The 24,732-nt window shown below is 46.9% G+C and overlaps 2 protein-coding genes across 21 annotated transcripts in view; one reads left to right on the forward strand and one right to left on the reverse strand.

The window, feature by feature from the left end:
• Positions 1-386: 386 nt before the first annotated feature.
• Positions 387-13,753, reverse strand: CLRN1 (clarin 1). Its single transcript, XM_056359020.1, has 3 exons — positions 13,216-13,753; positions 4,198-4,377; positions 387-3,191 (listed from the first exon to the last, which is right to left on the reverse strand). Exons 1-3 carry the CDS (start codon positions 13,466-13,468, stop codon positions 2,926-2,928), a joined length of 699 nt encoding a protein of 232 aa, XP_056214995.1. The 5' UTR covers positions 13,469-13,753; the 3' UTR covers positions 387-2,925.
• Positions 13,754-19,879: 6,126 nt separating this feature from the next.
• The window catches only part of MED12L (mediator complex subunit 12L), a 150,499-nt gene continuing 145,646 nt past the window's right edge, over positions 19,880-24,732 (forward strand). For 5 of the 20 annotated variants that reach the window (XM_056358992.1, XM_056358994.1, XM_056358997.1 and 2 more), the window contains exon 1: positions 19,896-20,432. In XM_056358992.1, coding sequence (XP_056214967.1) covers positions 20,334-20,432 — 99 coding nt within the window. In that variant the 5' untranslated portion in view covers positions 19,896-20,333. Of the gene's footprint in view, positions 20,433-24,732 lie in introns of all 20 variants that reach the window. The other 15 variants (XR_008825246.1, XR_008825247.1, XR_008825245.1 and 12 more) reach the window with 7 other exon arrangements.

Consider the following 24,732-nt stretch of genomic DNA (forward strand, 5'->3'; position numbering starts at 1 on the left):
CATGCTGGTGTGGGGAAGTCAACTAAGTTTGTGGTTCGTGCTATTTCCAAATGATAAATGATCTCTGCTTGGGGTAGTGACTTTGACAATAAAATCCGTTAAGGTGGATGTGCTTTAGAAGGGTCTGCTGTGGGAGCCAGCAGCATGGCCTCCAGGAGCCCTGCTCAGGGCAGTCACAGCAGTGGGGTGCAATACAGGGCCAGAGAGCACGGTGAGCTCCACATCTGCAACACGATGCTCTGCTGTTCGCCCCTACATCAGCATCATGGGCCGGTGATCTAAGCCTGGTATGCTCTCTTGTGTCCATATACTGATTTTATATATATATATACATATATATTTGTATTTATATGTACACACACTGCATGCACACACACAGACACAAATTCATACTAACTTCTTATTGGAATACAAAATAATCTGATTTTTCAAGAACCTTCAAAATATGTGTTTCTCCTCACTATACAATTCTTGTTGTTTTTTAAATCATGAAATATGCTAGTCTAGAAATGAAGCAGGCAAAACTTCTTTAGCTAATGCTCATTGATTACAGGTGAGCCACAGGAAATGTGCTGGTGCTCATCCAGGAGTACAGGCTGAGCAGGTCACGCTTGTTCCAACTGTTACTTTCAGCTGGTCAAACACACAAATATTGTCTTCATTTTATTTTGCTATTAAGAATTGTTATGTTTGCCTCAGGAACTGGATATGAATGAAAATAACAGCTGGGCTCATGTTCGTAAGTGAGGTGGGATGTGGGGGGAGTGGTGGAGCTGGGCTCTTTGTGAGGTGATCCCCCCATGAAAGCCCCTGGATCCCGAGTCATGAGCTGCAGAGCAAAAGGGGTGGGAATGGGTTTATCTTCTGTGCAACTCTGTATTTTACACATATGGGCCAACTCCTTCTTCAGGACTGGCAAATATCGCTTAGCCGCACAGATGTGAGCAGGCTGTGCGTCTGATTGCATGTGCCAGGGATTGCTGAAGCTGCTACAGAGCTGCAAAACAGAGCAGCTTCATGATGCATCAGGAGCAAGAAGGATGAAGTGTTACTCCTCATTGTTTGCTGTATAGTAAACAATTCCATGAGTTGTAATACAAATCATGTGTTAAGAAGACACATTAGGAAGAATATGCATATCAAGTAAGAAGAAAATGATGAAAAAAAGTTAGGGGTTGTGGCAACTTGCAGTAGCCCTTACACAGTGTCATAATCTAGGGAGATGTGATACACCATGGGGAGGCAGAGCTGCTTTGTGAAAGGATTTGTGGAGTAGTGGTATAACTTACAAAACTTTTACAAAAAAAACCAGCAATGTTTTGCCATTTGTAGTAAAAGTATAAAAAAATAGCATAAAAGTCAGTGAGGTCACCTTGCAAGTTGCTGGAGCTTGGAGCATATAGTTTTTTCAGAGGTGAATGCTAACAGGTGCCTGGGCTTGATTTTCAGCACAGGTGACGCAGTGGGTGCCGAGTGGGATGATTGCTCCTCAGCTGCAGCTGTGCAGAAGCAGCCTGCAGCCCCTGCGTATATATGGGCAGCTGGGGCAGCAGCGTTCTCTCTGTGCACCTCTTGTATTTGCTTTCAGTGTTGTTTTTATGTCCTGTGATGAGCACTACATCATCTGCATAATCCCGAGGAGGTAGTGTTTGGTGGTGTTAATGCTCTTTTGATCTATCTGTCTGTAACAGGGCTGGTTTAGCTGTACCTAGGATGAGTGGTCCGGTTGCTTTAACCACCTTGCCGATGCTTAAGGGTGCAAGTGCTGATGTGTTTGTCCGTTCTGGCTTCCTGCACTCCTTGGGGTAGAGAACCTCATGTTATTTCTTCATCGGTCTCTGCTGAGCTGTGGCATGCCTTGGAAACTTGTCTGTTGTGCTATTCCATTGCTGCCCTTTGCCAAAGGTTTTGACTTTGTTTATTTGTGTTACTTGATGAGGGAGTGTTTGCAGGGCTGTTTCTGGGCAAGGTTCTTCATGCTTCTGCCCATGAGGCTTTGGGAGGGTGCGGTGCAGTGGGAAGGGTGCTTGGTCTTGTTCTTGTCACTTTGTTCTGGGAAATGTTCTTTGCCTTGGTGTGTTGCAGGGAGCGTTCAGCAGCACCAAGCCAGGCTGCCTCCCTCGGGCAAGCAGGACAGAGTATGTTGCATCTTCTCTACAACCCGCTTTGCTGGGCACGGTGCTCTAACCAAGCCAGTAAAGCCCCCAGCTACAGTGATTGTGTGGGGCAGGGATGTCTTTTGTGGCTTCAGGGCCAAAGAGTTACAGTTGAGTTTGTTAAAACTAAAAAACCCAAAAGAGAGCTTTATGGACAGAAATGATGACGCTGCCATGCAGGTTAAAGTGCTCATGGTGGATTCAGGTGTTTGGCTTTTGTCCCGCAAGCACCTGCTGTAGCACTGTGTTCCCTCCGAGTGTTGTGCTTTTGAGACGGAGCCTGATGCGTGTTAGGAGCAAAGCCTGTACACTTTCTTTTCTCGTTTGATACCTGTAGATTTGCTGAGCGTCCTTGTTCTCCAGTGCCCTGACGCAGTAACAACTGCATCCTTGCCTTCACAAGGGGTAAAGGGCAAAACTGCTGCTGGTGATAGTGTGTGCCTCTACTGCAACTTGTTCCTTTTATTTTCCAGATCCTGTTCAACGCTATTGATATTACTGGTTTTCTTTGCACCAGCTACTTTTCAAATAACTTACTGGAAAAAAAGGCAAATGTCTTAGGTCTTACCCCAAGAAAGAGAAGGAATTTTAATCTAGACATTACCAAATAGCTTGTCTTCTTTAGTTTACTGCATATGCCATGTTGCTGTTTATTTGAAACCTTCACTTCTTTTAACATCTTTAATCATTTACAAGTTAGTACACCTGGTGGCTGTTGAATGTAGTAGTGATGAACCTCATGGCTTGAAATGTTCTTAACTATGTAGTTCTAATACATCAGGTCAACCGCTCCAGTGGTTGTTCCTGAATCTTTTGATTTTGAAAAGGGAAATTCAAATCCAGCAAATCGTATTAGCAAGGCATTCAGGAAGTGCACCAGAGAGCAAACCAGGATGATCCAGAACGAGTTTGCAAACTGCTCTCTGTGAGTCTTGAATGTAAAACTTCCCTCTTTGAAATTAGCAATTTTCTCTGAAAGGTGGTGTATCTTCACCTCTGAAGAGAAAAGAATCATGATGAGGCAACCGCAGGAACCTGAAATGGAGGGGGAGATGCTCATCATCTCAGCTGTCCCTGCATCACGATCAAAAGCCATATTGATAGCGTTATTATGGCCACTGTAACTTAGCTTTAATAGGGATTATTTTTAGAATCCAAGACAATGGGTATTGAAGTTAGTAAGCTTTTTTAATTGAATTTGGCTTGGGACCAGTAATATTTAGCACAGCTGCTGTAGTACCCTGATCCAGTAAAGTATCTGTGCCCTTTCAGCTTTAAGCTGCTCGTTGTCCCCTTGAACATACTGTCTTCATGTTTAAAGATAAATAGATACTACTTTATTAAATTATGATTGTAATAGTAATACCTTGTAAAGTAATAGTAAATGTTCTTGTCAGCCAAGCCAGCAGCACAGAGAATGGGCTTTACCCTCTCTAAGTGGCAGAGGGACAGGGATGGTTCGTTATCCCTGCTGGCAGTGTTTTTTCAGAGACCGCTTTTACAGCAAGTTGCTGTCAATCTCTCCCTCTGCTTCTCAGTTCCTTCCTTCCTCGGGAAGGTTTTGCTGTCTAAGTGGTGCTCTCACCTACACAGGTGGAAACCTCCCATTGTGGTAAATATGAGCAGTTGCATCAATGACTGTTAGTTTGTTTTTTCCCATCTCTGGTACAATTCCTGGCTCTGACTGTTTGCCCATGATGCATCCCCAGCTCCAGGTCCCTGGGGCTTGTGGGCACCATCCCTTTTTTCTGCCAGCTTATGCAGAAGGGCTGAAGGTGCCGGGGCTGCCTGCTTGCCTGTACCCATCCCATCCCATCGCCTGCCCTCGTGAAGGGTTTTGGTATTTTATCTCTTAACTCCAATTTGGAAAAAACGTTTTGATATGGCAAAGTCATCTGCATTTCTACCTAGCTTTATTTTGCCAGTTTATAGTCAGTGTGGCCATGGTCCTTAATAAGGTCTCCTATGCCAATAAATCCAACATAAGTAGCAAACATGGACAGCCACTAGCTAGGCAGGCCAGGGGTGGGGTGGTACTTACACGCAATGAAGCTCCAGAGGTACAACCCGATGGGGCCGTGCAGGGTTTCATAAGGGCTGCCAAAAGCATTGAACATGAAGAAACCTGCTCCCACCAGAGCAAAGACTATCAGTACTGTACAGAAGAGAATGACACCAACATGGATACTTGCAGGGATAATTTTGAGCAAATCTGGAAAAACTAAAAACAAAATGAACAAATTGTTATTATACATATTAGATAAAGTCATTTCAGAAGTCAGGCCAGGGATTTCCTGCTGGTTTGTGATAATTTTTTTAAGTTGTGCTCTTCCAAATGCAACCAAAAGTGAAAATGAAGTTACTAACTAGAAACAGGTTTTGTGGATGTTTGGAGGTAGAAGTGTTTTGTGAAACTCGGTAGACTGGCCAGGAGAGAAAGACCAGCTCCAGAGAAAGCCTCTCCTCCCCTTCCTGAGGGTATTTCCCTGGGCACGTTATCCCCCTGGATGTGCAGATGCAGAATGGCACCTCCGCAGCCCTGGCACCTGCCCACAGCTGTCTCCACCAGGCTCGCGGAGGGGTGACCCCCAGCACCTCCAGATCTTTAAACGCTGGGGGCCTGATCTGGATCAGCATCCTTGGTGGCTGCTCCCTCACCCCAGTGTTCTGGCTGGCAAAACAAGCTGCTCTCCACCTGTAGGCACCGTTCAGGACATGAGGCTTTTGGGGTTATTCATTCCTCAGAAACCAGATGCAGATGCAAGGTGGAGGGTAACATGCCTACCATCTGCCAAGGTGGTATTTGGTCCTTAATGCAAACAGCACATTCTTGGGGGGAAAAAAAACTGGGAGCTGTATTTGAAAGTGCAGGTCTGCCTTGTACCAGCATGCAGGATGGCATGAGGGGCTACTCGCAGTGCCTGTTATGGGTGGGATCTTGCCTCCCTTGGCTAGAGGCTTGGCCGTTTAGCCCTCTTTTGGAGCAGGGGGGCAGTAAGTCCAGAAACAGACTCTCTGCATTTATGTTCATGAGGTCCCACTGAGGGACATGAGATAGGAAATGAAATGATACCTGCTTGGCTTATTCAGTGAGCAGAGAGCAATTGATATTTATTTGCTTGCCTGTGCCTTAATCAGCTTGTGGGCTTAGTTACAGTTAGTGTGTGTGCCACTGCACACCTGCCCTTGCCTGGAGTGGTCAGCAATTCATATGAAACATGTTTCTTGCACTGGATTGTTCTGGTCAGTAGAGTCTTGTATTTATTTTATTTTCCAAAACACAGGTGCAGGGAGGGTCAGGTGAGGATGAGAAGTTCCCAATGCTCTGCCAGTATCCATATAACATGTGTTGTGTGTCTTGGGGTACCTAGGATGGGGTGAGGTAGCTCCCCTTCCTGAGGGATGCTGCTTCTGGCTCCCTCTTGCCAGGATGGGTGTGTGGGCAGAGGGGAGGCTGGGCAGCCCCTGTGAGCATAGGGGTCCCTCGGGCTCCCTCTCCCTTGTGCTGGCCTCTTGGTCTGGACCACATCATGGGCAACGTGTGATGGACAAAGTCCTTTGGAATATCCAAGCTCTGGCTGTATGGAGAAACAAGGAGATGGCTGGGCAGGAGACATGGGCCTAACCTTGGGGGGTGTGGTTGGTTTGGAGCACCACATTTATTTGGGTTTGATGTGCCTAAAGTGCACAGATGTCAGGGTTTGGCCACTTCATTGCCAGGGAAGCAAAGAGCTGCTCCAGGATGAGATGCTGACTTCCATTCTGTTTCAGAGTAGTGATTCCACTGCTTTAATATCAACATACAGTGCTGTTTTTGTAAGCTTATACCTGAAAAATTTTGGCAAAAAATGTGTGTTATTTCTGAAAACCTTAAATAATACTTCTTTAAGTTATGAAGTCCACATTTTATTATGGAGAAGCAGGAAATCATTAGTGAAACTGCAGTGCTGACATACTGGCAGGTTAAATGTGTTGTGCACTGTGCGTTGCTGGGAGACATTGAAGGCTCCAGGGATGTACAATACCTGGGGAAGATGACGTGTGCAGTTGTTCGTGTGACAATCCACCAACAGTTATTGCCAGAGGCATGCAGACACCTAAAAAGATAGGAGGTTTCTTACCTCCTACCCTTTGATATTTTTTAGAAAATAGAATTTTCTAAATATTTTTTCTGGTTTTTAGAAAATAGAAAAAAAATGGTATTTTGATAAAAATCTGTAAAAAACAGGAAGGATATTTCTGTACATACATTAGTCTCTTAAATTGTTTTTAAAATGAAGTATGGTACTAGAGAGGGAGAAATTCATAAAGGTTACAGCAATGAGTTATTTGCAACAAACTCTCTGAATGGAATTTTGAAAGAATGAGCACATTGTAAATGACCAAAACCTTCTCCCCTGTGTTTGTTTCCCCAAGTAAAACACTTGTGGAACATTTTGTGCCTGGAAGTCCAAGGGCAAAAAGGGAAGATGATAAATCGATGAAAGGAAATGGAGAAATCTTACAATAAAGAAGAGGGTACAGAGCTAAAATAAGATAGAGCACACAAAATGAGTGTGCAGCCGCAAAGGCCGGTGCTGTGCTGTGCCTGGCCAGCTCTCCTGCTGCTGGCAGGTGGGATGCTGGCTGTTTGCAGCAGAGCTGTGTGCCGTGGGACTGAGTATGAAGGCTCTTGCTGGGTAAGTGCAAGTACCGGGTGCATCACACAGTTAATGTGATGCTTTTGCCACATGCTGTATAACTTTAAGTTTCCAAAAGCCGGGAGCTTTTATGTTGGCTGTATTTGCCACTATATCAGTTGCCCCACGAGAGCCCACGGGGCAGGCCGGGTTGCAGCAGTGGAAGTGGCAGCCCAGGGCAGCTGCGGGTTTGTGCTCAGAGTTAATGACTGCTACCTGATGGAGCACCTGCTCACTGACCAAAGGCTGCGGAAGGCTGCGCTGCGTTCCAGCCATGTTGTGGCTGCTGTGACTATGTACACAAAAATTTAGGAATTTTTATGTATTTTTATGCATAAATTATGCAAAATTAAGTATTTGTATGCAGCTTTTTAGCTACTGTTTCAAATTGTCATCCTGCTTAGCTAGGGCACAAGGGATTAGTCAATTAGACTCAGTATGAGAGAATAATTTTTAGTCACTCATGTTTGTTTGGCAACAACGGGTATTTTAGAAGGAATCATCAAATACACTTAACTGCTCCTGATCCACAGGGGCATGATTAAAGTGGGGGTAATAATGCCTTGGCACTGCCTCGCTGCAGCTGTAACGTGCCGAGAGTAAAAAAGCCTCACATAAATTACTCTACCTTGTAAAATGTTTACCAGCAAACAGCTCTGCAGCTTGCCGTGCAGTAAACACAGAGAAGCAGGTAATGTGGTGTCAAGTCAATTTACCTCCCTGACCAAATGAAAGGGAAATTAATGGACCAAATGTTTGCAAACTATTCTTGAAGCTGTGTTAAATAAGTATGCACTTTTCCATTGTTGGTGGCTGGTTGGGAGTGGAGAGGGGCACCCAGTGCCCACAGGGGGCCACGGCCTGGAGATGTCACAAGGCACAGGGGCACAAGAGGGCAAGCAGAGCCCTGTGCCCACCGTCTGGGGTGCTGCATGGACTCTCACACCTTTGGGTAATGGAGGAGCTGCCTGCTCCTGGGGATGGCGCTGGCCCCAGCCTCTGCTCCTCCAGACCCCCTTCCCTGGGGTTGTCCCCACCAGCCTGGCTTGTATGCGCGGGGAGCTCAGGAACACTGCTGCTCGCTGTCTTTGTGTAGGCAAGCGCTGCACACAGCAAAACTACCTGTTTGCTAAATGTACCTATTTACCTACAGGAAGAATTGGCAAGTTTGCCAACGACCCCAAGCTGTGTGGTGCGGTCGACAGGCTGGAGGGCAGGGATGCCATCCAGGGGGCCCTGGACAGGCTTGGGAGGTGGGCCCACGCGAACATCATGAGGTTCAACCGGGCCAAGTGCAAGGTCCTACGCGCGGGTCGGGGCAGCCCCAAGCACAGATACAGGCTGGGCAGAGAATGGACTAAGAGCAGCCCTGGGGAGATCATGTTCGGGGCGTTGGTTTATGAGAAGCTCAACATGACCCAGCAACGTGCGCTTGCAGCCCAGAAAGCCAGCCGCACCTGGGCTGCATCCCCAGCGGCGTGGCCAGCAGTCGAGGGCGGGGATTGTCCCCCTCTGCTCCTCCCTGGTGAGACCCCCTGCAGCCCTGCGTCCAGCTCTGTGCCCCCAGCATAAGGAGGACATGGAACTGTTGGGGCGAGCTCAGAGGAGGCCGCGAAGATGCTCGGAGGGCTGGAGCCCCTCTGGTGTGCGACAGGCTGAGGGTTGGGGTTGCTCAGCCTGCAGAAGGGAAGGCTCCGGGGACACCTTAGAGCAGCTTCCAGTGCCTGAAGGGGAATGGCTTGCAGCTGGAGGAGGGGACAGTCAGGTTAAAGGAAGAAATTCTGTGCTGTGGGGGTGGGAGGCGCTGGCCCAGGCTGCCCAGAGCAGCTGTGGGTGCCCCGTCCCTGGCAGGGCTCAAGGCCAGGCTGGACGGGGCTCTGGGCAACCTGGGCTGGGGGGAGGTGGCCCTGCCCGGGGCAGGGGGCTGGAGCTAGGTGGGCTTTAAGGGCCCTGCCAACACAAACAGTTCCATGAGTTTGCCTGCATAAAAGGTTGCTTTTGCTGATGGCTACTTATTGTTTGTCCAGTTTGGCCAGTTGTGCTTAATAAACACAAAGCACATTTTAGAAATTGGACCTTGTGTTTACTGGACCTTTCATTACTTATTTCATATTTTTACAGGCGTGAGAAGCAGTTGTACTGTTGGTGTGGTATAAGGTGCAATTTTGTTATTGTACCATTCAGGCTATGCGACAAAGAGGCCGAAGACTCCCTACTTGTACAGACTTTTACAAGGAATAGTATTAGTTCTCGTGACTCTACCTGGTGTTTTGGGAGAACATGCAAAACTGTGTGTTTAATAATACAATTTTATATTCTTGATTTTAAGAAAATGTTACTGGATTGTATTGAATCTTTCCCTTGGCACCTGCATTTATAGTTGTTTATGTTATTAGAATTTTATATGTGACACATCTGGAAAATTAATTCCAGCAGCTATGTCATCTTGAAAGAAAAACATTCCTTCATTGTAATGAATGAATGGTGTTAGGTATGCAAGCCAGTGACCTTTAGAAAATGAACTGCTGACCCAGAAACTGATGAGAATCGGCAAGAGCAAATGAAGCAGAAGGCTTGCCCCAGCTGAACTGGGTTTGCTGGCAGAGCAAATTCATATTACAATTAAAAGAGATATAGTGGTCAGAGGGGAGCATTTAATGGGAACAAACATAGAACTAAATCATTTAGCCTATTTTCCAGGCCTTTTTTTCTCAGACATGCTAAAGTGCACTTCAGTGCATTAAACTATGGATGTGTATGTTGTATATGGTTATCCTGTTTCCAGGATGCTCCCAGTGAGTTCCCGAGAGCACTGACTCGGATGGGATGGGTCTGCTGCAGCCCCAGAGAACGCAAACCAGCCTCTTTCATAACTGGTCTCTGAAGGGAATGCTCCTAGTAGAGGTATATTTTGCGGAGGCACCTAATCATTGTTTCTAAATAGAAATCCTATTCAAATAAGTGTTGCGTTTGCTTTTTAATCTAAATAAATGATGATCTGAGAACAATTTGTGAGGAGGACAGCAGTGCTTCTGCCCTCCACTGTCAGTGAAAGACCGCAGAGGCAAACCCTGCTCTGTGGAGTGCCATGGTCAGTAGGACTGGGCTTGTGAAATTTTTTGGGCTGTAAATGGGCTACATCTCAGGTATAAGTAGTGCCAGAGGTCACCTCATAGCGTTACCTTTTCAGACTGCTATGTAAAGGCAGGAACAGGCTTGCAATGTTGCGAGCGAGACCTAGTGAAATATTTCACTATTAATACTCGGCTTGTATGGAAGGAGAAGAAAAGGTAAAAGAATGCTCTAATAAGCAAGCTTGGGTTTGGTTTTAGGTCTGCGCAGGCCCCTGGGCTGTGTTTCTGACACCAGTGCTTCAGACTGGCTAGCTCTGCTACTGCAGGTGATGGTCTGCTCTGAGGGATGCCTGGTGGGCTGGGATGCTGGGAACAAGGCTGCTCTCCCTAGGCAAGGATGATGCTCCCTCACGGGCATCTTAGCAGCTTTGCTTATCACTTGAGGAGTCTTGGGCATAAAATTAAATCCAGCCTTGATTTGCGATCCTGGGAACAGGCATTGAAGCACATGCTTCAAGCCTTATTTTCTCTGTCTGAAAATGAGCGCAGTGATATTGATTGATGTTGAGTGAATTACTCTTCCAATGTTGTTACTCTTTATGCAATTCCTGAAAGCCTTGGAGTTCTTTGAATACATACATTAGGCACTCCTGTTAAAGAAATCAATTTTTAATATTGTCCCGTGCAGTAGGATTCTGCAGGTCTGCATGAACACTTAGGTTTTGTATGTTGGTTTGTAGAAGAATGGCTGCAGAAGCGTGGCCTTAGAATCTCTGAAGATCTGCACGATCCAGGCCTGGTATTAGAATAGGCCTGTAATCAGAATTGTGCTGAAGTTGCTGTGCTGAAGTTAACAAGAAAGGTAGCCTTGAGCTATTCTTGAATCCTGAGACCAAGTAATTATGTTGTGCCAACAGGCCGTGGCTGTAGCAAGCTACAGCTGCTGGGAAAGCAGGTGCAGGGCCAAGAAAGATAGGGAGCAGTATGGGAATATAGGGAGTAACAAACTACAAGGCTGAAGCATAACAACACAATGAGCTACATGGTTAGAATGCTTATTTTAGTCATGATAATTAGGGGTGTGAGAACCGCGCGCACTTAGAGACTACTAACCAATTATATTTCTGCTTTACGAATATGCATGTGTATCGGTTCTATATAAGTAGTGTTAGAAACTAATAAAGTTGAGCAAGATGCATAACTCGTATTGAGCATCTTCTTGACTCCGGTGAACCCTTCTCCCAACATTGGTTTTTTTACCATTTCAAAGTGGGTTGCTTAGCTGTGACTAATCAAAAACTTCACATTGTATTATTTCTGTTCTTTGGTTACATTTTGTGTCTATGTGCACTGTTGAAGCTATACTTATAAATGCAAGTTTGGTAAATACTTGGGTAGGAAAGCTTGGTTACATGAGATTTCTGAGAGCGTAGATAGAAAATGTATGGCCATAGTGGGAGCAAACTCTGTAACCCTGGAGTGCTTTTGGTTGAAAATGCTCTGCAGTACTTGCACAGGTCCAGAGCTTGCCTGGATGTAGCACTAGGAGCTAATAAAAAAGTTATGATCAATATTATTAAATAATAACTAACAAGTTGTGCATTTGTACTGTCTTGTACCTGTTATATTAATTCGCACTGCCCACTAAATTAAAATTCTTTTGAAACTATTGCTACAATCCCATGAGCAGTATATTAAAATATTTCAGCCATAATGATGGAATGTACAGATGAGAGCCTGAATGCGAGGCACATCAATGAAATGGTTTAAAAGCATCTAAGTAACAAATACGTGGAAAGAAAATTATTAGAAAGAGAAGCTGATGAGCTTCTCTGGCATGGGGGCTGCCTGTTGTGTCTGGGTTTAGTCCTGCCTGGCACACTGAGCTAATCCAGACCGGAGAGGCTGCCCTGCTGCTTGCCCTGTGTCCAGGTTGCTGTGGGTGACCTTCCTGTAACTTCGCTCGCACCAAAGTGCCCACGCATTGATCCTGCTGCTGCTCTCTGGGCTTGGGGAGCTCTGGCAGGGCTGCTCAGCCATGCTCCATCCTGGAGGTGTGGGAGCTGGGGTGCACACCCGGCAGGGCCAGTGAGGCTGCCCACGGGGCACGGCTCTGGCCAGCGCTGCAGCTGCGTCTTGTCCTTGTTTTACCCCAGTTTAGCTGTGCCTCACCGCTCTGTGGCTGTAATGAACCCGGACAAGTGCCAGCCTGGAGCTGCTGATCGCTAGCCGCTTTGTCAGCCGTGGTTCCTAGCAGTTCCAGCTACAGCAGAAAACAAATTCCTTGAGATTTAGTAGACCCCTCTGAAAATTCACCCCAGCCTACAACTAGCAGGGTGGAATATCTGCACACTGTGATGGCAAACAAAGCAATTGAGGGGAGAACTTCAGCTGTATAAATAGACCAGTAATGGAATTTAATTAGAGATGGCAAATCTTAATATGATATTAATTTGGTCTACTACTTTGGGGAAAATACTATACAGTAAATAATCTTTGATACTTCATCTGGTAACCTTACCTTGCCTTAAATGACTCATGTAAGCAATTTACCAGTGCTGTTCTAGCAGAATACAAAACACAGTTAGAAGCAGTAACTTCAGGTGGCACATTGTACATATAACAAATGGCTGTTTGTTATTATCTGTTTAATCTGCTGCTATGTACAAACTGTGTGTTCACTTGATCATTTTATTGATCTTATCCTTGAAGATAAATAGGTTATGAATATTACATGCAAAGCAAGACCATTGCTAACAGTCTTTGATAAAATTCTGTATGTCAGATATGAAATGCAACTTGCAGATCAACTGACTGAATGTCAGCTAGCATCAGCCAGCTGTTCTTCCAATTAATGCAGCAGATTGCTAACTTTTTGGCTGCTTTGTTTCTCAACAGCAGCCAAACGTATCTATGCTCCAGCTCTTTCATGAGATTTCTGCTAGTTCAGTTCATTTTTTCATGAAGCACATAAGACGTAATGTTGACACACATGCAGAGGAAGGTGACAGACTAATTGAAAACGAAAAATGTTCCTTTTAAAGTAATAGTATAAATCTTTTGAAATGTAGGTATCTGTGTAACTGAAGTATAGATAGCTGAAAATGTTAGTGTGGCTTTACTGGTATCGGAAGATAAGTTATTTGAACCTGAAGATCAGAACACTGTTAACAGCAGCATTTGCTTTAGAATTTCATGCTTGTTAGGTGCAGTGCCTGAGCAAGGGGACACTGGGGCAGCTATATCCCAGCTCCCCTAGCAGTCAGCAGTGTGGTGTTAAATAGTTCAGATGACGTTATTACTTACATGAAAACTGGAAAGGTCTCCCCCCGAGCCCACACTGTCTCACACGCTCGCCATAGAAAAGCCCATACTGGATTTTGCCAATAAACTTCTCCAGCTCCTGGCCGGTGGCGTTGACAAGCAGCGCTCCCGTCTTGCAGAGTATCGTCCCCTTAACCCACAGCTGTGTGCCGATGGCTGCTGCGGTCCCCAGCGCACAAGCAAAGCTCAGCACCCCGGCTATGCAAAAGATAATTTTCTTCTGCTGGGCTGGCATGGTGGTGTGCAAAGTCCTTGAAGGGACGCGGCTTTCAGCAAGGCAGCGACAAGGTCTTCATCGGCATGGCAAAGAGCCAAGCTCCCTGGCATGCAGCCAGCCCAGCTTGAGGCATGAGCCCTCTCCTCCGGCAGCCTCAGCTGTGGACATCCACGGGGCACACGTTTCCTGAGAGATGCTGTCAAGGTTTTTCTCCCCTGTCCCCTCCTGTATAGCTCCAGCTTGCACACTGATGTGTTTAAATAAGCTGGAAAATAGAGCAGTTCGTAGAGTCTTCCAGTGCATCCTCTGTCACTTGATAACGAGGGTTTAGGATGACAGAAGGGACCTCCCGGTAATTTGAGTGTTCTGCTGTTCCCAGCCCCCTGCCTGATTGGGCAAGCTGGGGATGTGAGACAGGCTTGGCTGCTGCATCTGATTATCTGCCCTCTAAAAAGGAAGTTTTCAGAGGGTTTTGTTTTTCCAGGTTTTCCTCTAAAACTAGCAATGCTAAGCTGCTTTATTCTTCCCTTCCCCCCTCCCCGCCCACCTTTTTTTGAATGCAATGGCACAGGTAACACACTGTACCCCTGCAACGCCAGGAGGGCCCCTCTGCAGTATTTGGTTGCATTTGGACACTTGCTTTTCCCTGGCAAGGGCAGTGTCTTACCTATCGTATTGTTTTGGCTGTAGTGTGTAGAATGCTTAGACAAGCGTTTCAGTTCAGGTTTCAAATGTACACAAACACATTTTCTCTTCTTTACAGAAGACCCAACCTACCCTGAGGCTCAGCAGCATGCTGGCTCCCGGTGCATCGTGCAGGCCATGCACTGCTGGGCTCCTGCTGCTGCTGGGCACTTGCCTTTCTTTGTGCGAGCCAAAGTCAGAGGCATGAAATAACCCATCCTCCAGGGTGTGGCTGACTCAGGGCCTCGGCTGGGACCAGAAGCATGGCCATCTGCATCAATCTGACTGCCAGTCACTTTGGCAGACGGAGGGCTGGATTTTTTTTCCTGACCATATCAACTTAGTGGTTTGTTAACTGGATGCATATCCATTGCAGGAGTACTCAAGTGGTTTAAGAATATCCTATCACATAGGCTTAAAGACAGAGTCTGGTTTAACTACGCAGGTTTTGAGACAACCTTGGCATTACTTGGCATTAAAATGAAGCAAGGCTGTGTACAGAAAAACGATTTACTACTGTTTTTTTTTTTTTTTTAAGCTAATGCTTAAATAAAGCTGTGGGTTGTGGTGTGATTGTTGTAACCAAAAAAATAGCATGCTGCTGTACTGCTGGGATCCTTAACCATGGAGCCTGCACTGTGCACAGTGCTGAATCCATACAGGTTTGGGGAAAATGCTCATTTTTAAAGACTGTTTTGAATACTTTACTTGAGCAGAATGCATTTATTCTTCCTTGAAGGACTCTGATGTTTTACTATGATTATCACCAACGCAATAGCAGTGAAAGGAACAGACTTGAACGTATGCATATAAAAATGGCCATGTCCTGGAAGAATTTGATGAGGGGAAATAATTTTTAATTGTAGTCACCAAAGCAGATAAATGCTTTTTTTCCAAGAGTCAGCTTTCTGATAGTCTTTCCATATGGAGAAATAGTTTATGCCGTGGAAAATTACGTAATTTTCTGAATGAGCTAAGATGTTTCAGAATCCCTCAGAAAAGTGGAGGTGGCAATACAGGAGCAGCCAGCACAGAGGGGGTTTGCCTTGGTCCAGCCGTATCTTGCAGCAGGCTAGGCAGTGGCTGGTGGCGTGAGGATGGGCTGGAGATAACACTGTGCATAGAGAAGCTAGAAATTAGAGTGAAGGATTGTCCTGGAGTTTGCCCTGGAGTAACTTTTTCTTGGAACATTCGTTATCAGCTATGGATCCTGACTGCATTTGTTTGAAAACAGTTCAGTTAATATGTGCCATGGCAGACAATACAAGTCCCTTCCTAACTCCAGCTGTGAATTCTGCAGCAAACACTAAGGAGGCATCTGACAGGGTCTCTTTGTGCAGTAACACAATGTTGCTTTCTGGGCAGTTAATATTTCCTGGTATCTGGTCCTGTGTTTATCAAACAAGTATAGGGGGAGGAAAAAGGTCATGCTTTCTGATGTTAAAGGCTGTTGGTTTTAGAAAAGAAGGGTCTCCTTCAGTGAACTTCTGACAGGTTTTTGTAACATCTTCCCACTTCTAAAGCATGTGAAACAAATAAGAGGTTTACAGAGTGGATAATTATTACTTATTTACTAATGGATAATTAACGGAAAAAGTGAAGCTGAGGTATCTGATGATCACAGAAGATATTTTATTGCAAACGCTGTGTGCTCCCCCACAACAAATACTGCTTTGGATGTATGACAAGAACAAAGAAGGTGCAGCAAATCACAAGATAAAAAGAGGAAACAGAAACATTGGTTTCTTCCCTCAGAAGCATTACATTCGCCACTTTCTGGTAATATCACACTAAGAAGCAAGACTTAGGTGAATCACAGTTCAAGGACAAGCTTAAAAACTGAAGTAGCCAAGGAATATTGTAAAATTTCTGCTGTGTCTAGGATGATACTTAATTCCTGGCCCGAGTGTTGGGGTGCTCCTTTTGGGAGCAGTGCCTCATGCAGCATCATGAGCAGTTTCACAGCCTGCATTGCAGTCAGGTCTTTCCTGGTAGTTCCATCCTGTTTGCTGCAGAAGAGCCTTCCTCTGCAGCTTACTCATCTTGCTCAAGTCTTTTCTCCCATCCCATATGTCCAAGGTGTTACTAAATCTGCTCCTGTTTTTCACTGCAGTATGGGAGATGACTGCCCTTCTCTGCAGTGGCTCAGACAGGCTCTGGAGGCTCCAGCCATTACTGCCATAGCCCCCCTCCTGCATGCTGGCTGCTTGGGGCTTTGCCCTTGGTGAGGAGGCATGCTGCTCCTCCCTGCCTTCTGCCCTTCATCAGGTGTCAGCTCCTTTGTTCCCTGTCCCTGCAGAGCAATGCTGCACCCTGGGACCTCTCCCTGAATCCTGGCTGGTTGCTGCTCCCTCTTGGTCCTGCTCTTTGGTCCTGGCTTTTCTGCAAGCAGATTGCTGATGGAATGTTTTCCTGTCTCCCTAAATATCCATTTCTCCCTTCAGGCATGCACACAATGAAAAAGATAAAGGAAAGACTGTTGTCATTGTTTCGCTTATTTAAAAAAAAAATAGGGCAAGGCTTTATTATCAGACAATCTTGAGTGTTTGGATGATGAGCTATGCAGGGGTCCTGTCTCTTATGCTGTACCTGTATGGGGCACAATGGGAGGCTTGGGAGGCTTTTCAGCTTGTGCCTAACCTTGTAGAGGGCTTGGCACTTTTCCTCCCTGTTTACATGGTGTTGTCTGCTCCTGTGTAGCTGTTCCTGAAAAGGGCTGATTTTAAATTGTCATTGATGTACTTTCACCTCAAATTTTCCCTCAACTACTAAACTTTAAAAAAAAACACCACCTAAATTTAAAGAAATAGACTATAATGCTTCTCAACCCAAGTCACTGGAGTGTTGTATGAAGATTAACTAATTAATTTCAGTTTTCATTGTAAGTATAAGATGACATGTGAGTACTAGTGGTGATGTATAAAATGCTACCATCCTTGTGACTTCAGTCGCAACTGCGGGTGCTCGGCTCCTCTTTCAGTCTGTCCCCAGCATGAGCAGCACTATGTACCACGCCAGTTCACCGACTCTGCATTTGGCAACCAAGGCAGGTCAACAGTGCATGAGGTGAACAACCACTGCAAAAAATGCACTGAACTATTTTTGATGAGAACAAATGCCTGTTAATGAGGAGTGGAAAAGAACCACCTCCTTTTTTTCTCCCACAGATGCCTAAACCCTGGTTTGCTATACTGAAGGGTAAATATGCAATGTGAGATACAGACAGGTGAAGAACAGTAACTTGTTGAAAAGCAATATTAGCATGCTATTTCTAATGGGGCTTGAAATGTGCTGTGTGAACTTGATCTTTGGCAATCATTGCAGTCAAATGGACACTTATTTTTAATTTTATCAATTAAATTTATCCTATGGTAAAGTTAGAGTAGAAAAAGATTTTTGGACCTCCAAAACTGCTGCCAAGTTTTGCAAGAGATCTGGATTTTTATAACTTCTATGGATGAAAACTTCTATATATCCAGTCATGTAATGACTCATGATAGATGTAAAACTGATGCTGATTGTTTTGCTCTTTTCCAACATGTCACAATTGCTGTAGAATTAATACCAATTTACCAGGAAGGCCATCCTTGGTTGTAGTAGTGTTCAGGATGAAAACACCAAGAGTGATAATGACCCAGTGATGTGCATGTTAGCAGAAACACCTGTGGGAAGCTTGCATGATGGCACTCCAGCTGATTCTAGCCAACAAGTGGTGCCATTTGTCCCTCATTACCATGGGAACTGAATAGACCTGCAAATATTAACAATGAGATGTCCTTGAAGAAAGCATATAAACAATAATTAACCCAGTATTTTCAAAGTTATCCTCTATTTTTAACTACCATCAGCAAAGTCACAGCATATGACAAGAATTTAGTCATGATGGTAAAAAAACCCACCATACCATGAACTAGTATTTGCCATTCTTCTTTATTCGGAGATTATTCCTCAAATTCCCATACTAAAGTGGTGACTTAAGGCACAACTCACTTGACCAAAGGCAATGTGAAATACTTCTTCCCCTCTGAACAGAGATAGCTCAACCAAACCTGGCTTCCCTGGCAGTGTTTCTGGAAAAAACCTTAAAGCTTCAGGTCAGAATGTTTTCAGGCTTGAGGGTTTAAAAAAACCTGGATTTGAACCAGGACTTCACAAACATCAGGGACTGAACTGAGGACAGGAGCAGTGGATAGTGCAGATCTGTAGCCTGACTTGTGGACTTCATGGGGCCAGTCTCTGCTGGGACACCTGCGCTATAGGGGTGCTGTAAAATGCAGGCAAATCAACGCAGAACAGTGGGTGAAATCATGAGAGTGTCAGACCATTCTGCATGACACAAACACCACCAAAAGACTGGGATCTGTGTGTTTAAATGCATCAAGATGTGTTTGGCAAAGTCTCAGGAATAAAATATAAAGATACTACCTTAAAACATAAGTGATATTAATCTTCCCAAAGCCAGGGACCACAACACTGATTTAGTGTGCCAGTGTAACTTATGAAAAGCTCTGAAACATTTTTATCCACTGGTGGAGTGAAGGAAAAGAGCTGATAAACACTGCTGGTCTTTGGAGTGTGCCCTTGGATTGCATACAAAGTCTGATAAATCTGTCAAGGAGGGCACCTCAGAGCTAGATATTAAAGTCTGATGATCTCAGACTTGTTGATCCTCACTTTTGGTGAGCACCACAGCTGGATGCGTGAAAAGTAACTCAGTACAAAAGTGGCAAAGATTTAAGTAGACGATGCATTAACAAATAGGAGACAGGGTAGGGCATTACTACTCAACTTTATTGCTATTGCCTATTCAGCCTCAGCTTTTAAGTTGTCTGTGGCTTGACCAGAGAATTGCTTAGAGACAAAAAAAATAGGGTTTGCCTGTATTTCCTGTTCTTGTCCATATTACATTGGAACTTAAGCTCATTTGTAGAGTGCTGCTGTTAATTTTATTTAGACTTATTTGCAACTGATTGTTTAATCTTGTATTTCCAAAGTACCTCGTATTTGTACTGGCCTGGAGAAGTAGCACCAGGAGAGGACCTGGCACACGTAACAGGTAGAGAGGGGAAAGAAAGTGTTTTCATGCTGCTTTACTGTAATGCGAATACAGGGATGCACCTACCGCTCCAGCACCTAAGGAGGCGGCGCCGTGCGGGGCGAGGGCGTCTGCACGGCGGACACGGGCTGCGACCCAGCCCCGCGGTGGGAAGGCGGGTGCGGGCAGCCACCTGTGCCCGGGGCCCCTGGAGCCCGCAGGCTGTGATGTCCTGTTACTGTTGTTCTGAAGGTGCGCTAATTAGAAACCGCACCTCTACTGACACTAGGTTTCCTGCTTGGCCGATCCAGTGGGATCAGCGGATCTACTTGGGTGGTACAGGCGGGCCCCTGGGAGCATCCCTCGGGAAAAGCGGGGCACGGGGCCTGGGGCCGTGCACCGGGAGCGGCAGCCGAAGGGAGATGGACCAAGCGCCTCGTCCAAGGGCCACCCACGGCTGCAGCCCCACAGGGGTCACGGTCACTGCTGGCGAAGCAGCACGGTGCCGCTCCGTAGTCATGGGCAGGGGAGTGGGGGTTCTCCGACAGACCCCAAGCAGCCGAGCCCTTCGCGCCCTGCCCGGCCGGACGGCGGGGGCTGCGCACTCCCCCGCGGTTAGCTGCGCCGGGCGCTAGAGCCGCCCCGGGAAGCCGAGGGACCGCTCCTGCCTGCCGCGGCGGAGTGCCGGCCCTACCGCCGCGGCGCTGCGCCCACCTGCGTTACTCCTCCGCTGAAGCGAACCGCGTCAGCAACGGGACCAGGCACGGGTGCCGTGTCCCTGCGGCGGAAGGGGGCCCTGCGGGAGCACAGCCGCCCGCGGGGGGAGCCGATCCCGCCAGGCCGGGCAGGCAGCGCTGCCCGCGCCCAGCCCCCTCAGGGACCGGAGATCCGCCGGCCCTCGCCCCGTGGCGGAGGGGCAGCGCGGGGCCCGCCGGCAGTGCCCGCGGCGGGGAGGAGGGCCCGGGGCGGTCCCGGCCGACACCTGCCGCGGGAAGAGCCGCGGTGGGCCGGGCTGCACCGCCCCCGCGCCCGTCCGCCGCCGCGCCGCGCAGCCCGCCCCCGGCGCGGCGGGGGTGAGGCGGGGGGCGAGCCGCCGAGTGCTGCTCCCTGGCGCTCGGAGCCCGCTCCAGCGCCCGCCCGCCGCGCCGGCGAACATGAGCGATCATGGCCGCCTTCGGGCTCCTCAGCTATGAGCACAGACCGCTCAAGCGGCCGCGCCTGGGTCCGCCCGATGTCTACCCGCAGGACCCGCGCCAGAAGGAGGTGAGACCGGCCGCAGCGTGCCTGCGGTGCCGGGGCCCTGCCGCCAGCCCCGTGCCCGCCTCCCTCCCGCGGCGGGCCGCCGCCCTCGCCTCCCGGCCCGGTGCCTCCCCCGAAACTTTTGAGCGGCGCCGGGTGGCCGCGGAGCCGCCCGCTGACTTGCATTTTCTGCGGCGAGGCGCGGGCGGCGGTCCCGCTCACCGCCACCGCGGCCTCGGCGCCTTCCCCGCTGGCCGGGAGCCGGACTCGCCCTGCGGGGAGGGCAGGGGCCCGGGCCGCCAGCCGTGAGGGACAGGGGCCTGTCAGGAGTACGGTCACCTCTCGTGAGGGGAGACCCCCGGCCCGTGAGGGTGAGCTGCGCCACCAGCCGAGGCAAGCGTGGGCCTGCTGAGCTGCCCACTTGTGTTTCTGAAGGGTTGGAGGGTTTTGGAGGTCAGCAAACACACCTGAAAACACAGAGCAGAGGTGAGCAGGGTTGTAGCTTGTACTTGTGTGCCTGCCTGTGGCTGTCCTGCTCCCAGGTGCCCCAGCCAGACCCACGGAGACCCCCGCCAGCCGGGGCAGGGGGCGAGCGTGCAGTTCGGGTGGGTGCTGCAGCACGGCTGGCACGGCCAGAAGCCATGGCGCTGGCTGTGGGCTCTCCCCAGCCTGGCTTCCCAGCCTCGCTTCTGAGCCGTTGGCCCTCTGTAGGTGGGTGGAAGGAGCCTCTGGTGGGCTTTTGTGGATGGGATGTCTCCCAGCAAAGTCGGTGGGTTTCTCTGAGATTTGCCTTGTGCGTTGTGTCATGAGTCATACTGGAAGCTGTGTGTGTCAGATACCCCTGCCTCTTGCGTGGTGGTCCAGGATGTCCTGTTCTTCTGGTGGTCCTGGCCCCTTCTTGTCCCGCTGAATTTGATGCTTGTAGAAGCCATCAGGCTTCATCAGTGAGGACGAGCTCCAGTTAAACGGAGCAAGCGCAGCAGGTCAGCTGTGCAATGCTCTTCATGCTTTGCTCTTTCCCTGGTCTGTTGTCTTGTTGAGACTTCCAGAAAGGAGGCTAATTAAGGGTAATTTGTTAAGTGTTCATGAGCGTTATCATCTGGCTCACATAGGCTGGAGAACGCCCAACAGAGAGTGACTGTTGGTCAGTGCTGGTTGAGAGGAGCTTGGACAGCACACAGTAAAAGATGCATATTCAAGTCCATTACTAATCCTTTGAGACATAGCTCAGTTTTTTGATCACTAGCATCTTTTCTGTCTGTTCACCCTTATGCCACTACTCATCATACTCACAAACTTGATGATTATGGTAACTAGAAATACTTCTCTAACATATTTTCTTTGGTGTGTGATCGTGACCAGGCATGCAGAACTGTATCTGAACTCAGCTATGACAATGTATGGAGATGAATTTTTAGCTCTGGACTGTTGAATATTTTTAGTCAGGTGGTGGATTGATTATTGTAGACACATTTATAAATATGCAGCCGGTTACAATAAGAATGGAAGTGGCAAGTGCCCAGATGGTTAATATTTAAAATACATTTCATGGGTGCATTTGTAAGTAGAACTGCAACAGGCTCATTGTTATTTGCCATAATGTGATTGAAATGTGGCTTGGGGAAAGTCTTTGTTCCACGTGTGTACGTGCAGTGTTAGTGTGTGTTGTATGGGGGCATTTGCAGGAAACAGTCCTGTGCCATGCCAGCCTTTGGGCTGGTGAAGTCTTTCTGTCATTGGAAAAATGAGACAAATGCGGATTTATGGGTCCTAGTAGAGGTGGAAAGGGGCTGCCTGGTGATGTTAGTGTTGCCAGCTGTCGCCCTGTGCCTTTCTAAATTCCCTCTCTGCTAGAAGAGAAGCTAGCACCTCCAGGGACCCCGTGCTCTCATGCTCCAGAGCGCATTCACCTTAGTGCTGGGTGGGAATCTGTTACTTTACAAGATGTGGAAAGCTTGGGGTAATGCTTAGCCCCTGAGCGTTGGCGTGTGTCCTGTGTGCTCCATGCTCTCTGCAGAAATAAGGGGGTGGCAGAAGGGAAGTCTTTAAATTGCATAGCGCACAGCTTCTGCTTGAATGCAGTTACCTGCTGGGGCTGCTTTTAACACCTGGTATTGCTCTAAAAGAGAAAGATTTAGGAAGAATTAGCTTTCCTTGTCTTTCTGTACTGTTTTTTTTTTTTTTTTTTGAACCTTGGACAGTGCTTTGCACATAGTTTCTCCGTATAATCAGCAATTCCTGCTGCTGATTGTGGAGCTTGAGGGAGATTTGGAAATCATGCCCTGGCAGGAGCAGCTGATGGCACGTGTTCCGGTGGACTATTTTTCTAACACTTCTTGTGCTCTGGATTGTTGTTATCTCCATAAGATAGATAAAACATAACACAAATTGTGTTCATTACAAGCCAAAGATATGACCACTGAATGTACCATATCATCAGGGCCAGATCCTGGTGATTTTACTTGTGAGTAATGCTTTTAAATTCAGTTTAATTCAATTGCTAAGCACAAAAAAGCACAATCAACATCATTTTATGCTGAGAAATAGCCTTCTGGCAGAGGAAATTTAATTGCCTTCTCTGCACATAGCATGCATGGTTTGACCCTTTCAAGGCTCAGTTCCCTGACGTCTACAATCTCTAGTAGCCCAGACCACCTTCTCACTGGTAGGATGGGTAAAGCAGCTGAAATTTCTGTCAGAGAGACCTCTCCAGTGTTAATCCCCTTATGCCGCTTGGGAGTCTTTCTTGGCCCTCTCCATATCTGTTTATAACAGAACTTCATCTTCCTAGTCTCCGTTGCCTGTGGCTGGCTGTTGGGTAGGGCAGTTCCTTGCTTGCAACTTCTGAGCCGTTACTTCAGAGTGGGTAATGCTCCTCTAAATACTGTTATTCCTCTCTTCATCATGAAATGTAGCTTGTTTAGTAATCTATAACTGGCACAGTATTTTATACTGTCTTTTTGTAGTCAGCCGACTCAGTATTAGATAAAACTTGAAATTTAGACAAAGTATGTAAATATCTATAATGAAAACAAGAAAGAATTTGAAAAATGGAACATGTTGAAAATATTTAACAAAACATGGCCTTGGGAGAAGGGATAGGCACCACAAATATGTCAAGGTAGGGTGTAACAAGATAAGCTCAAGGAGAACCAAATGGTTAATAAGACCAAACAGAAAATTACTTGTACTGTGTGTGAACTATGCTAATTAGCATACTGAAAGTTACCCCCTCAAGCAAAGAAAGCCCGCTACTAACAAAGCCCTCTCCCAACAGAACATGTACCATGGAAGAAAAGAAAGCTGGATACCAGGCTGGTAAGAACCCATCAGAATTAAGCGTGACTGAACATAATTGTAAACAATTGTTCAAAGTATGAAATGTTTTACCATGTGTGAGAGGTGGGCTAGCTTTGTGGATTTGCCACCTAGCACCCATCTCTGCAAATTTATGCAATAAATGATATCTCAGCTCTGTAGGAGAGGCTGGCTCTTTGCATACCAGGTAACGAACTCTATGAGACAGCATCTTCTAGGAGTTATTATTTGATCTCATTGTTTGAACCAAGCCCAACACTGGGTAGCGTAAGCTGAGTGCAAGTGGAAGGCTGATGCTGCAGCAGCTACGCCACAGGTTGGAATCCTGGACCTTCATGCAGAGGGTTTGGGCCTCCAAGCTAAGGTGGTGGTTGCTCTGAGCTGCTGGAAGTACATGCCCTGTTGTAATAAAAAGACACAAAGCAAAAGATCAAACATGTGAGAGGATCTAAAAGTAATGACTGGTTAAAAAGATCAGTTTTGTTGCTTTCATGAGTTTAATATAGACGACTTTTAAAATTATTTGCTGAAGGAATATTTTGAGGTCAGGGAGAAAAAGAATGTCTTCCAAAAACTCCTTGGTTTTGACTGTTGAATAGTATAGTTCTATATATCATCTGTTTGCTCAGCTCAGGTGTCGGAATAAACTGGCCAGTTCCTTGTTTTTCAAAACCTTTAGACATCATTAGCTTTCTGCTTTTCTCTTACTGTTTTGGTGCTGCAGTCAGCAAGTGTTACTGCAATAATAAGGAAGGAGAAGAATGCTTAAGCTGAAAGACCTTGTTCCTCTTAATTAAAAACAAATTAATATGGATTTGTACAGTCCAGAACACCCAACAATAATGCTTCGATGCTTGGTCCTAGCAGTCAGTGCATTTGTTCTCATCTAGATTTGAATGCCGCGACCACAGCTGGCTGGGTAGGTGCTACAGGTGCCTCCTCTGAACATGCTTTGTGAGAGTCCTGGCTGCGATGGGGTGAAGTTATGTGTGCAGGTTTAAGTTGG

The sequence above is a fragment of the Falco biarmicus genome, chromosome 13 (genome assembly GCF_023638135.1).
Source record: "Falco biarmicus isolate bFalBia1 chromosome 13, bFalBia1.pri, whole genome shotgun sequence".
NCBI lineage: Eukaryota > Metazoa > Chordata > Aves > Falconiformes > Falconidae > Falco > Falco biarmicus.

What these genes read in the sequence shown, in the direction of transcription:
- CLRN1 (XM_056359020.1), bottom strand. Translation starts at nt 13,468, where the DNA reads ATGCCAGCCCAGCAGAAGAAAATTATCTTTTGCATAGCCGGGGTGCTG. An exon ending in GAGACCTTTCCAGTTTTCAT is followed by an intron (nt 4,378 to 13,215) that starts GTAAGTAATAAC and finishes TTTTGTTTTTAG; the next exon opens with TTTTTCCAGATTTGCTCAAA. An exon ending in CCTCTGGAGCTTCATTGCGT is followed by an intron (nt 3,192 to 4,197) that starts GTAAGTACCACC and finishes CCTCCATTTCAG; the next exon opens with GTTCCTGCGGTTGCCTCATC.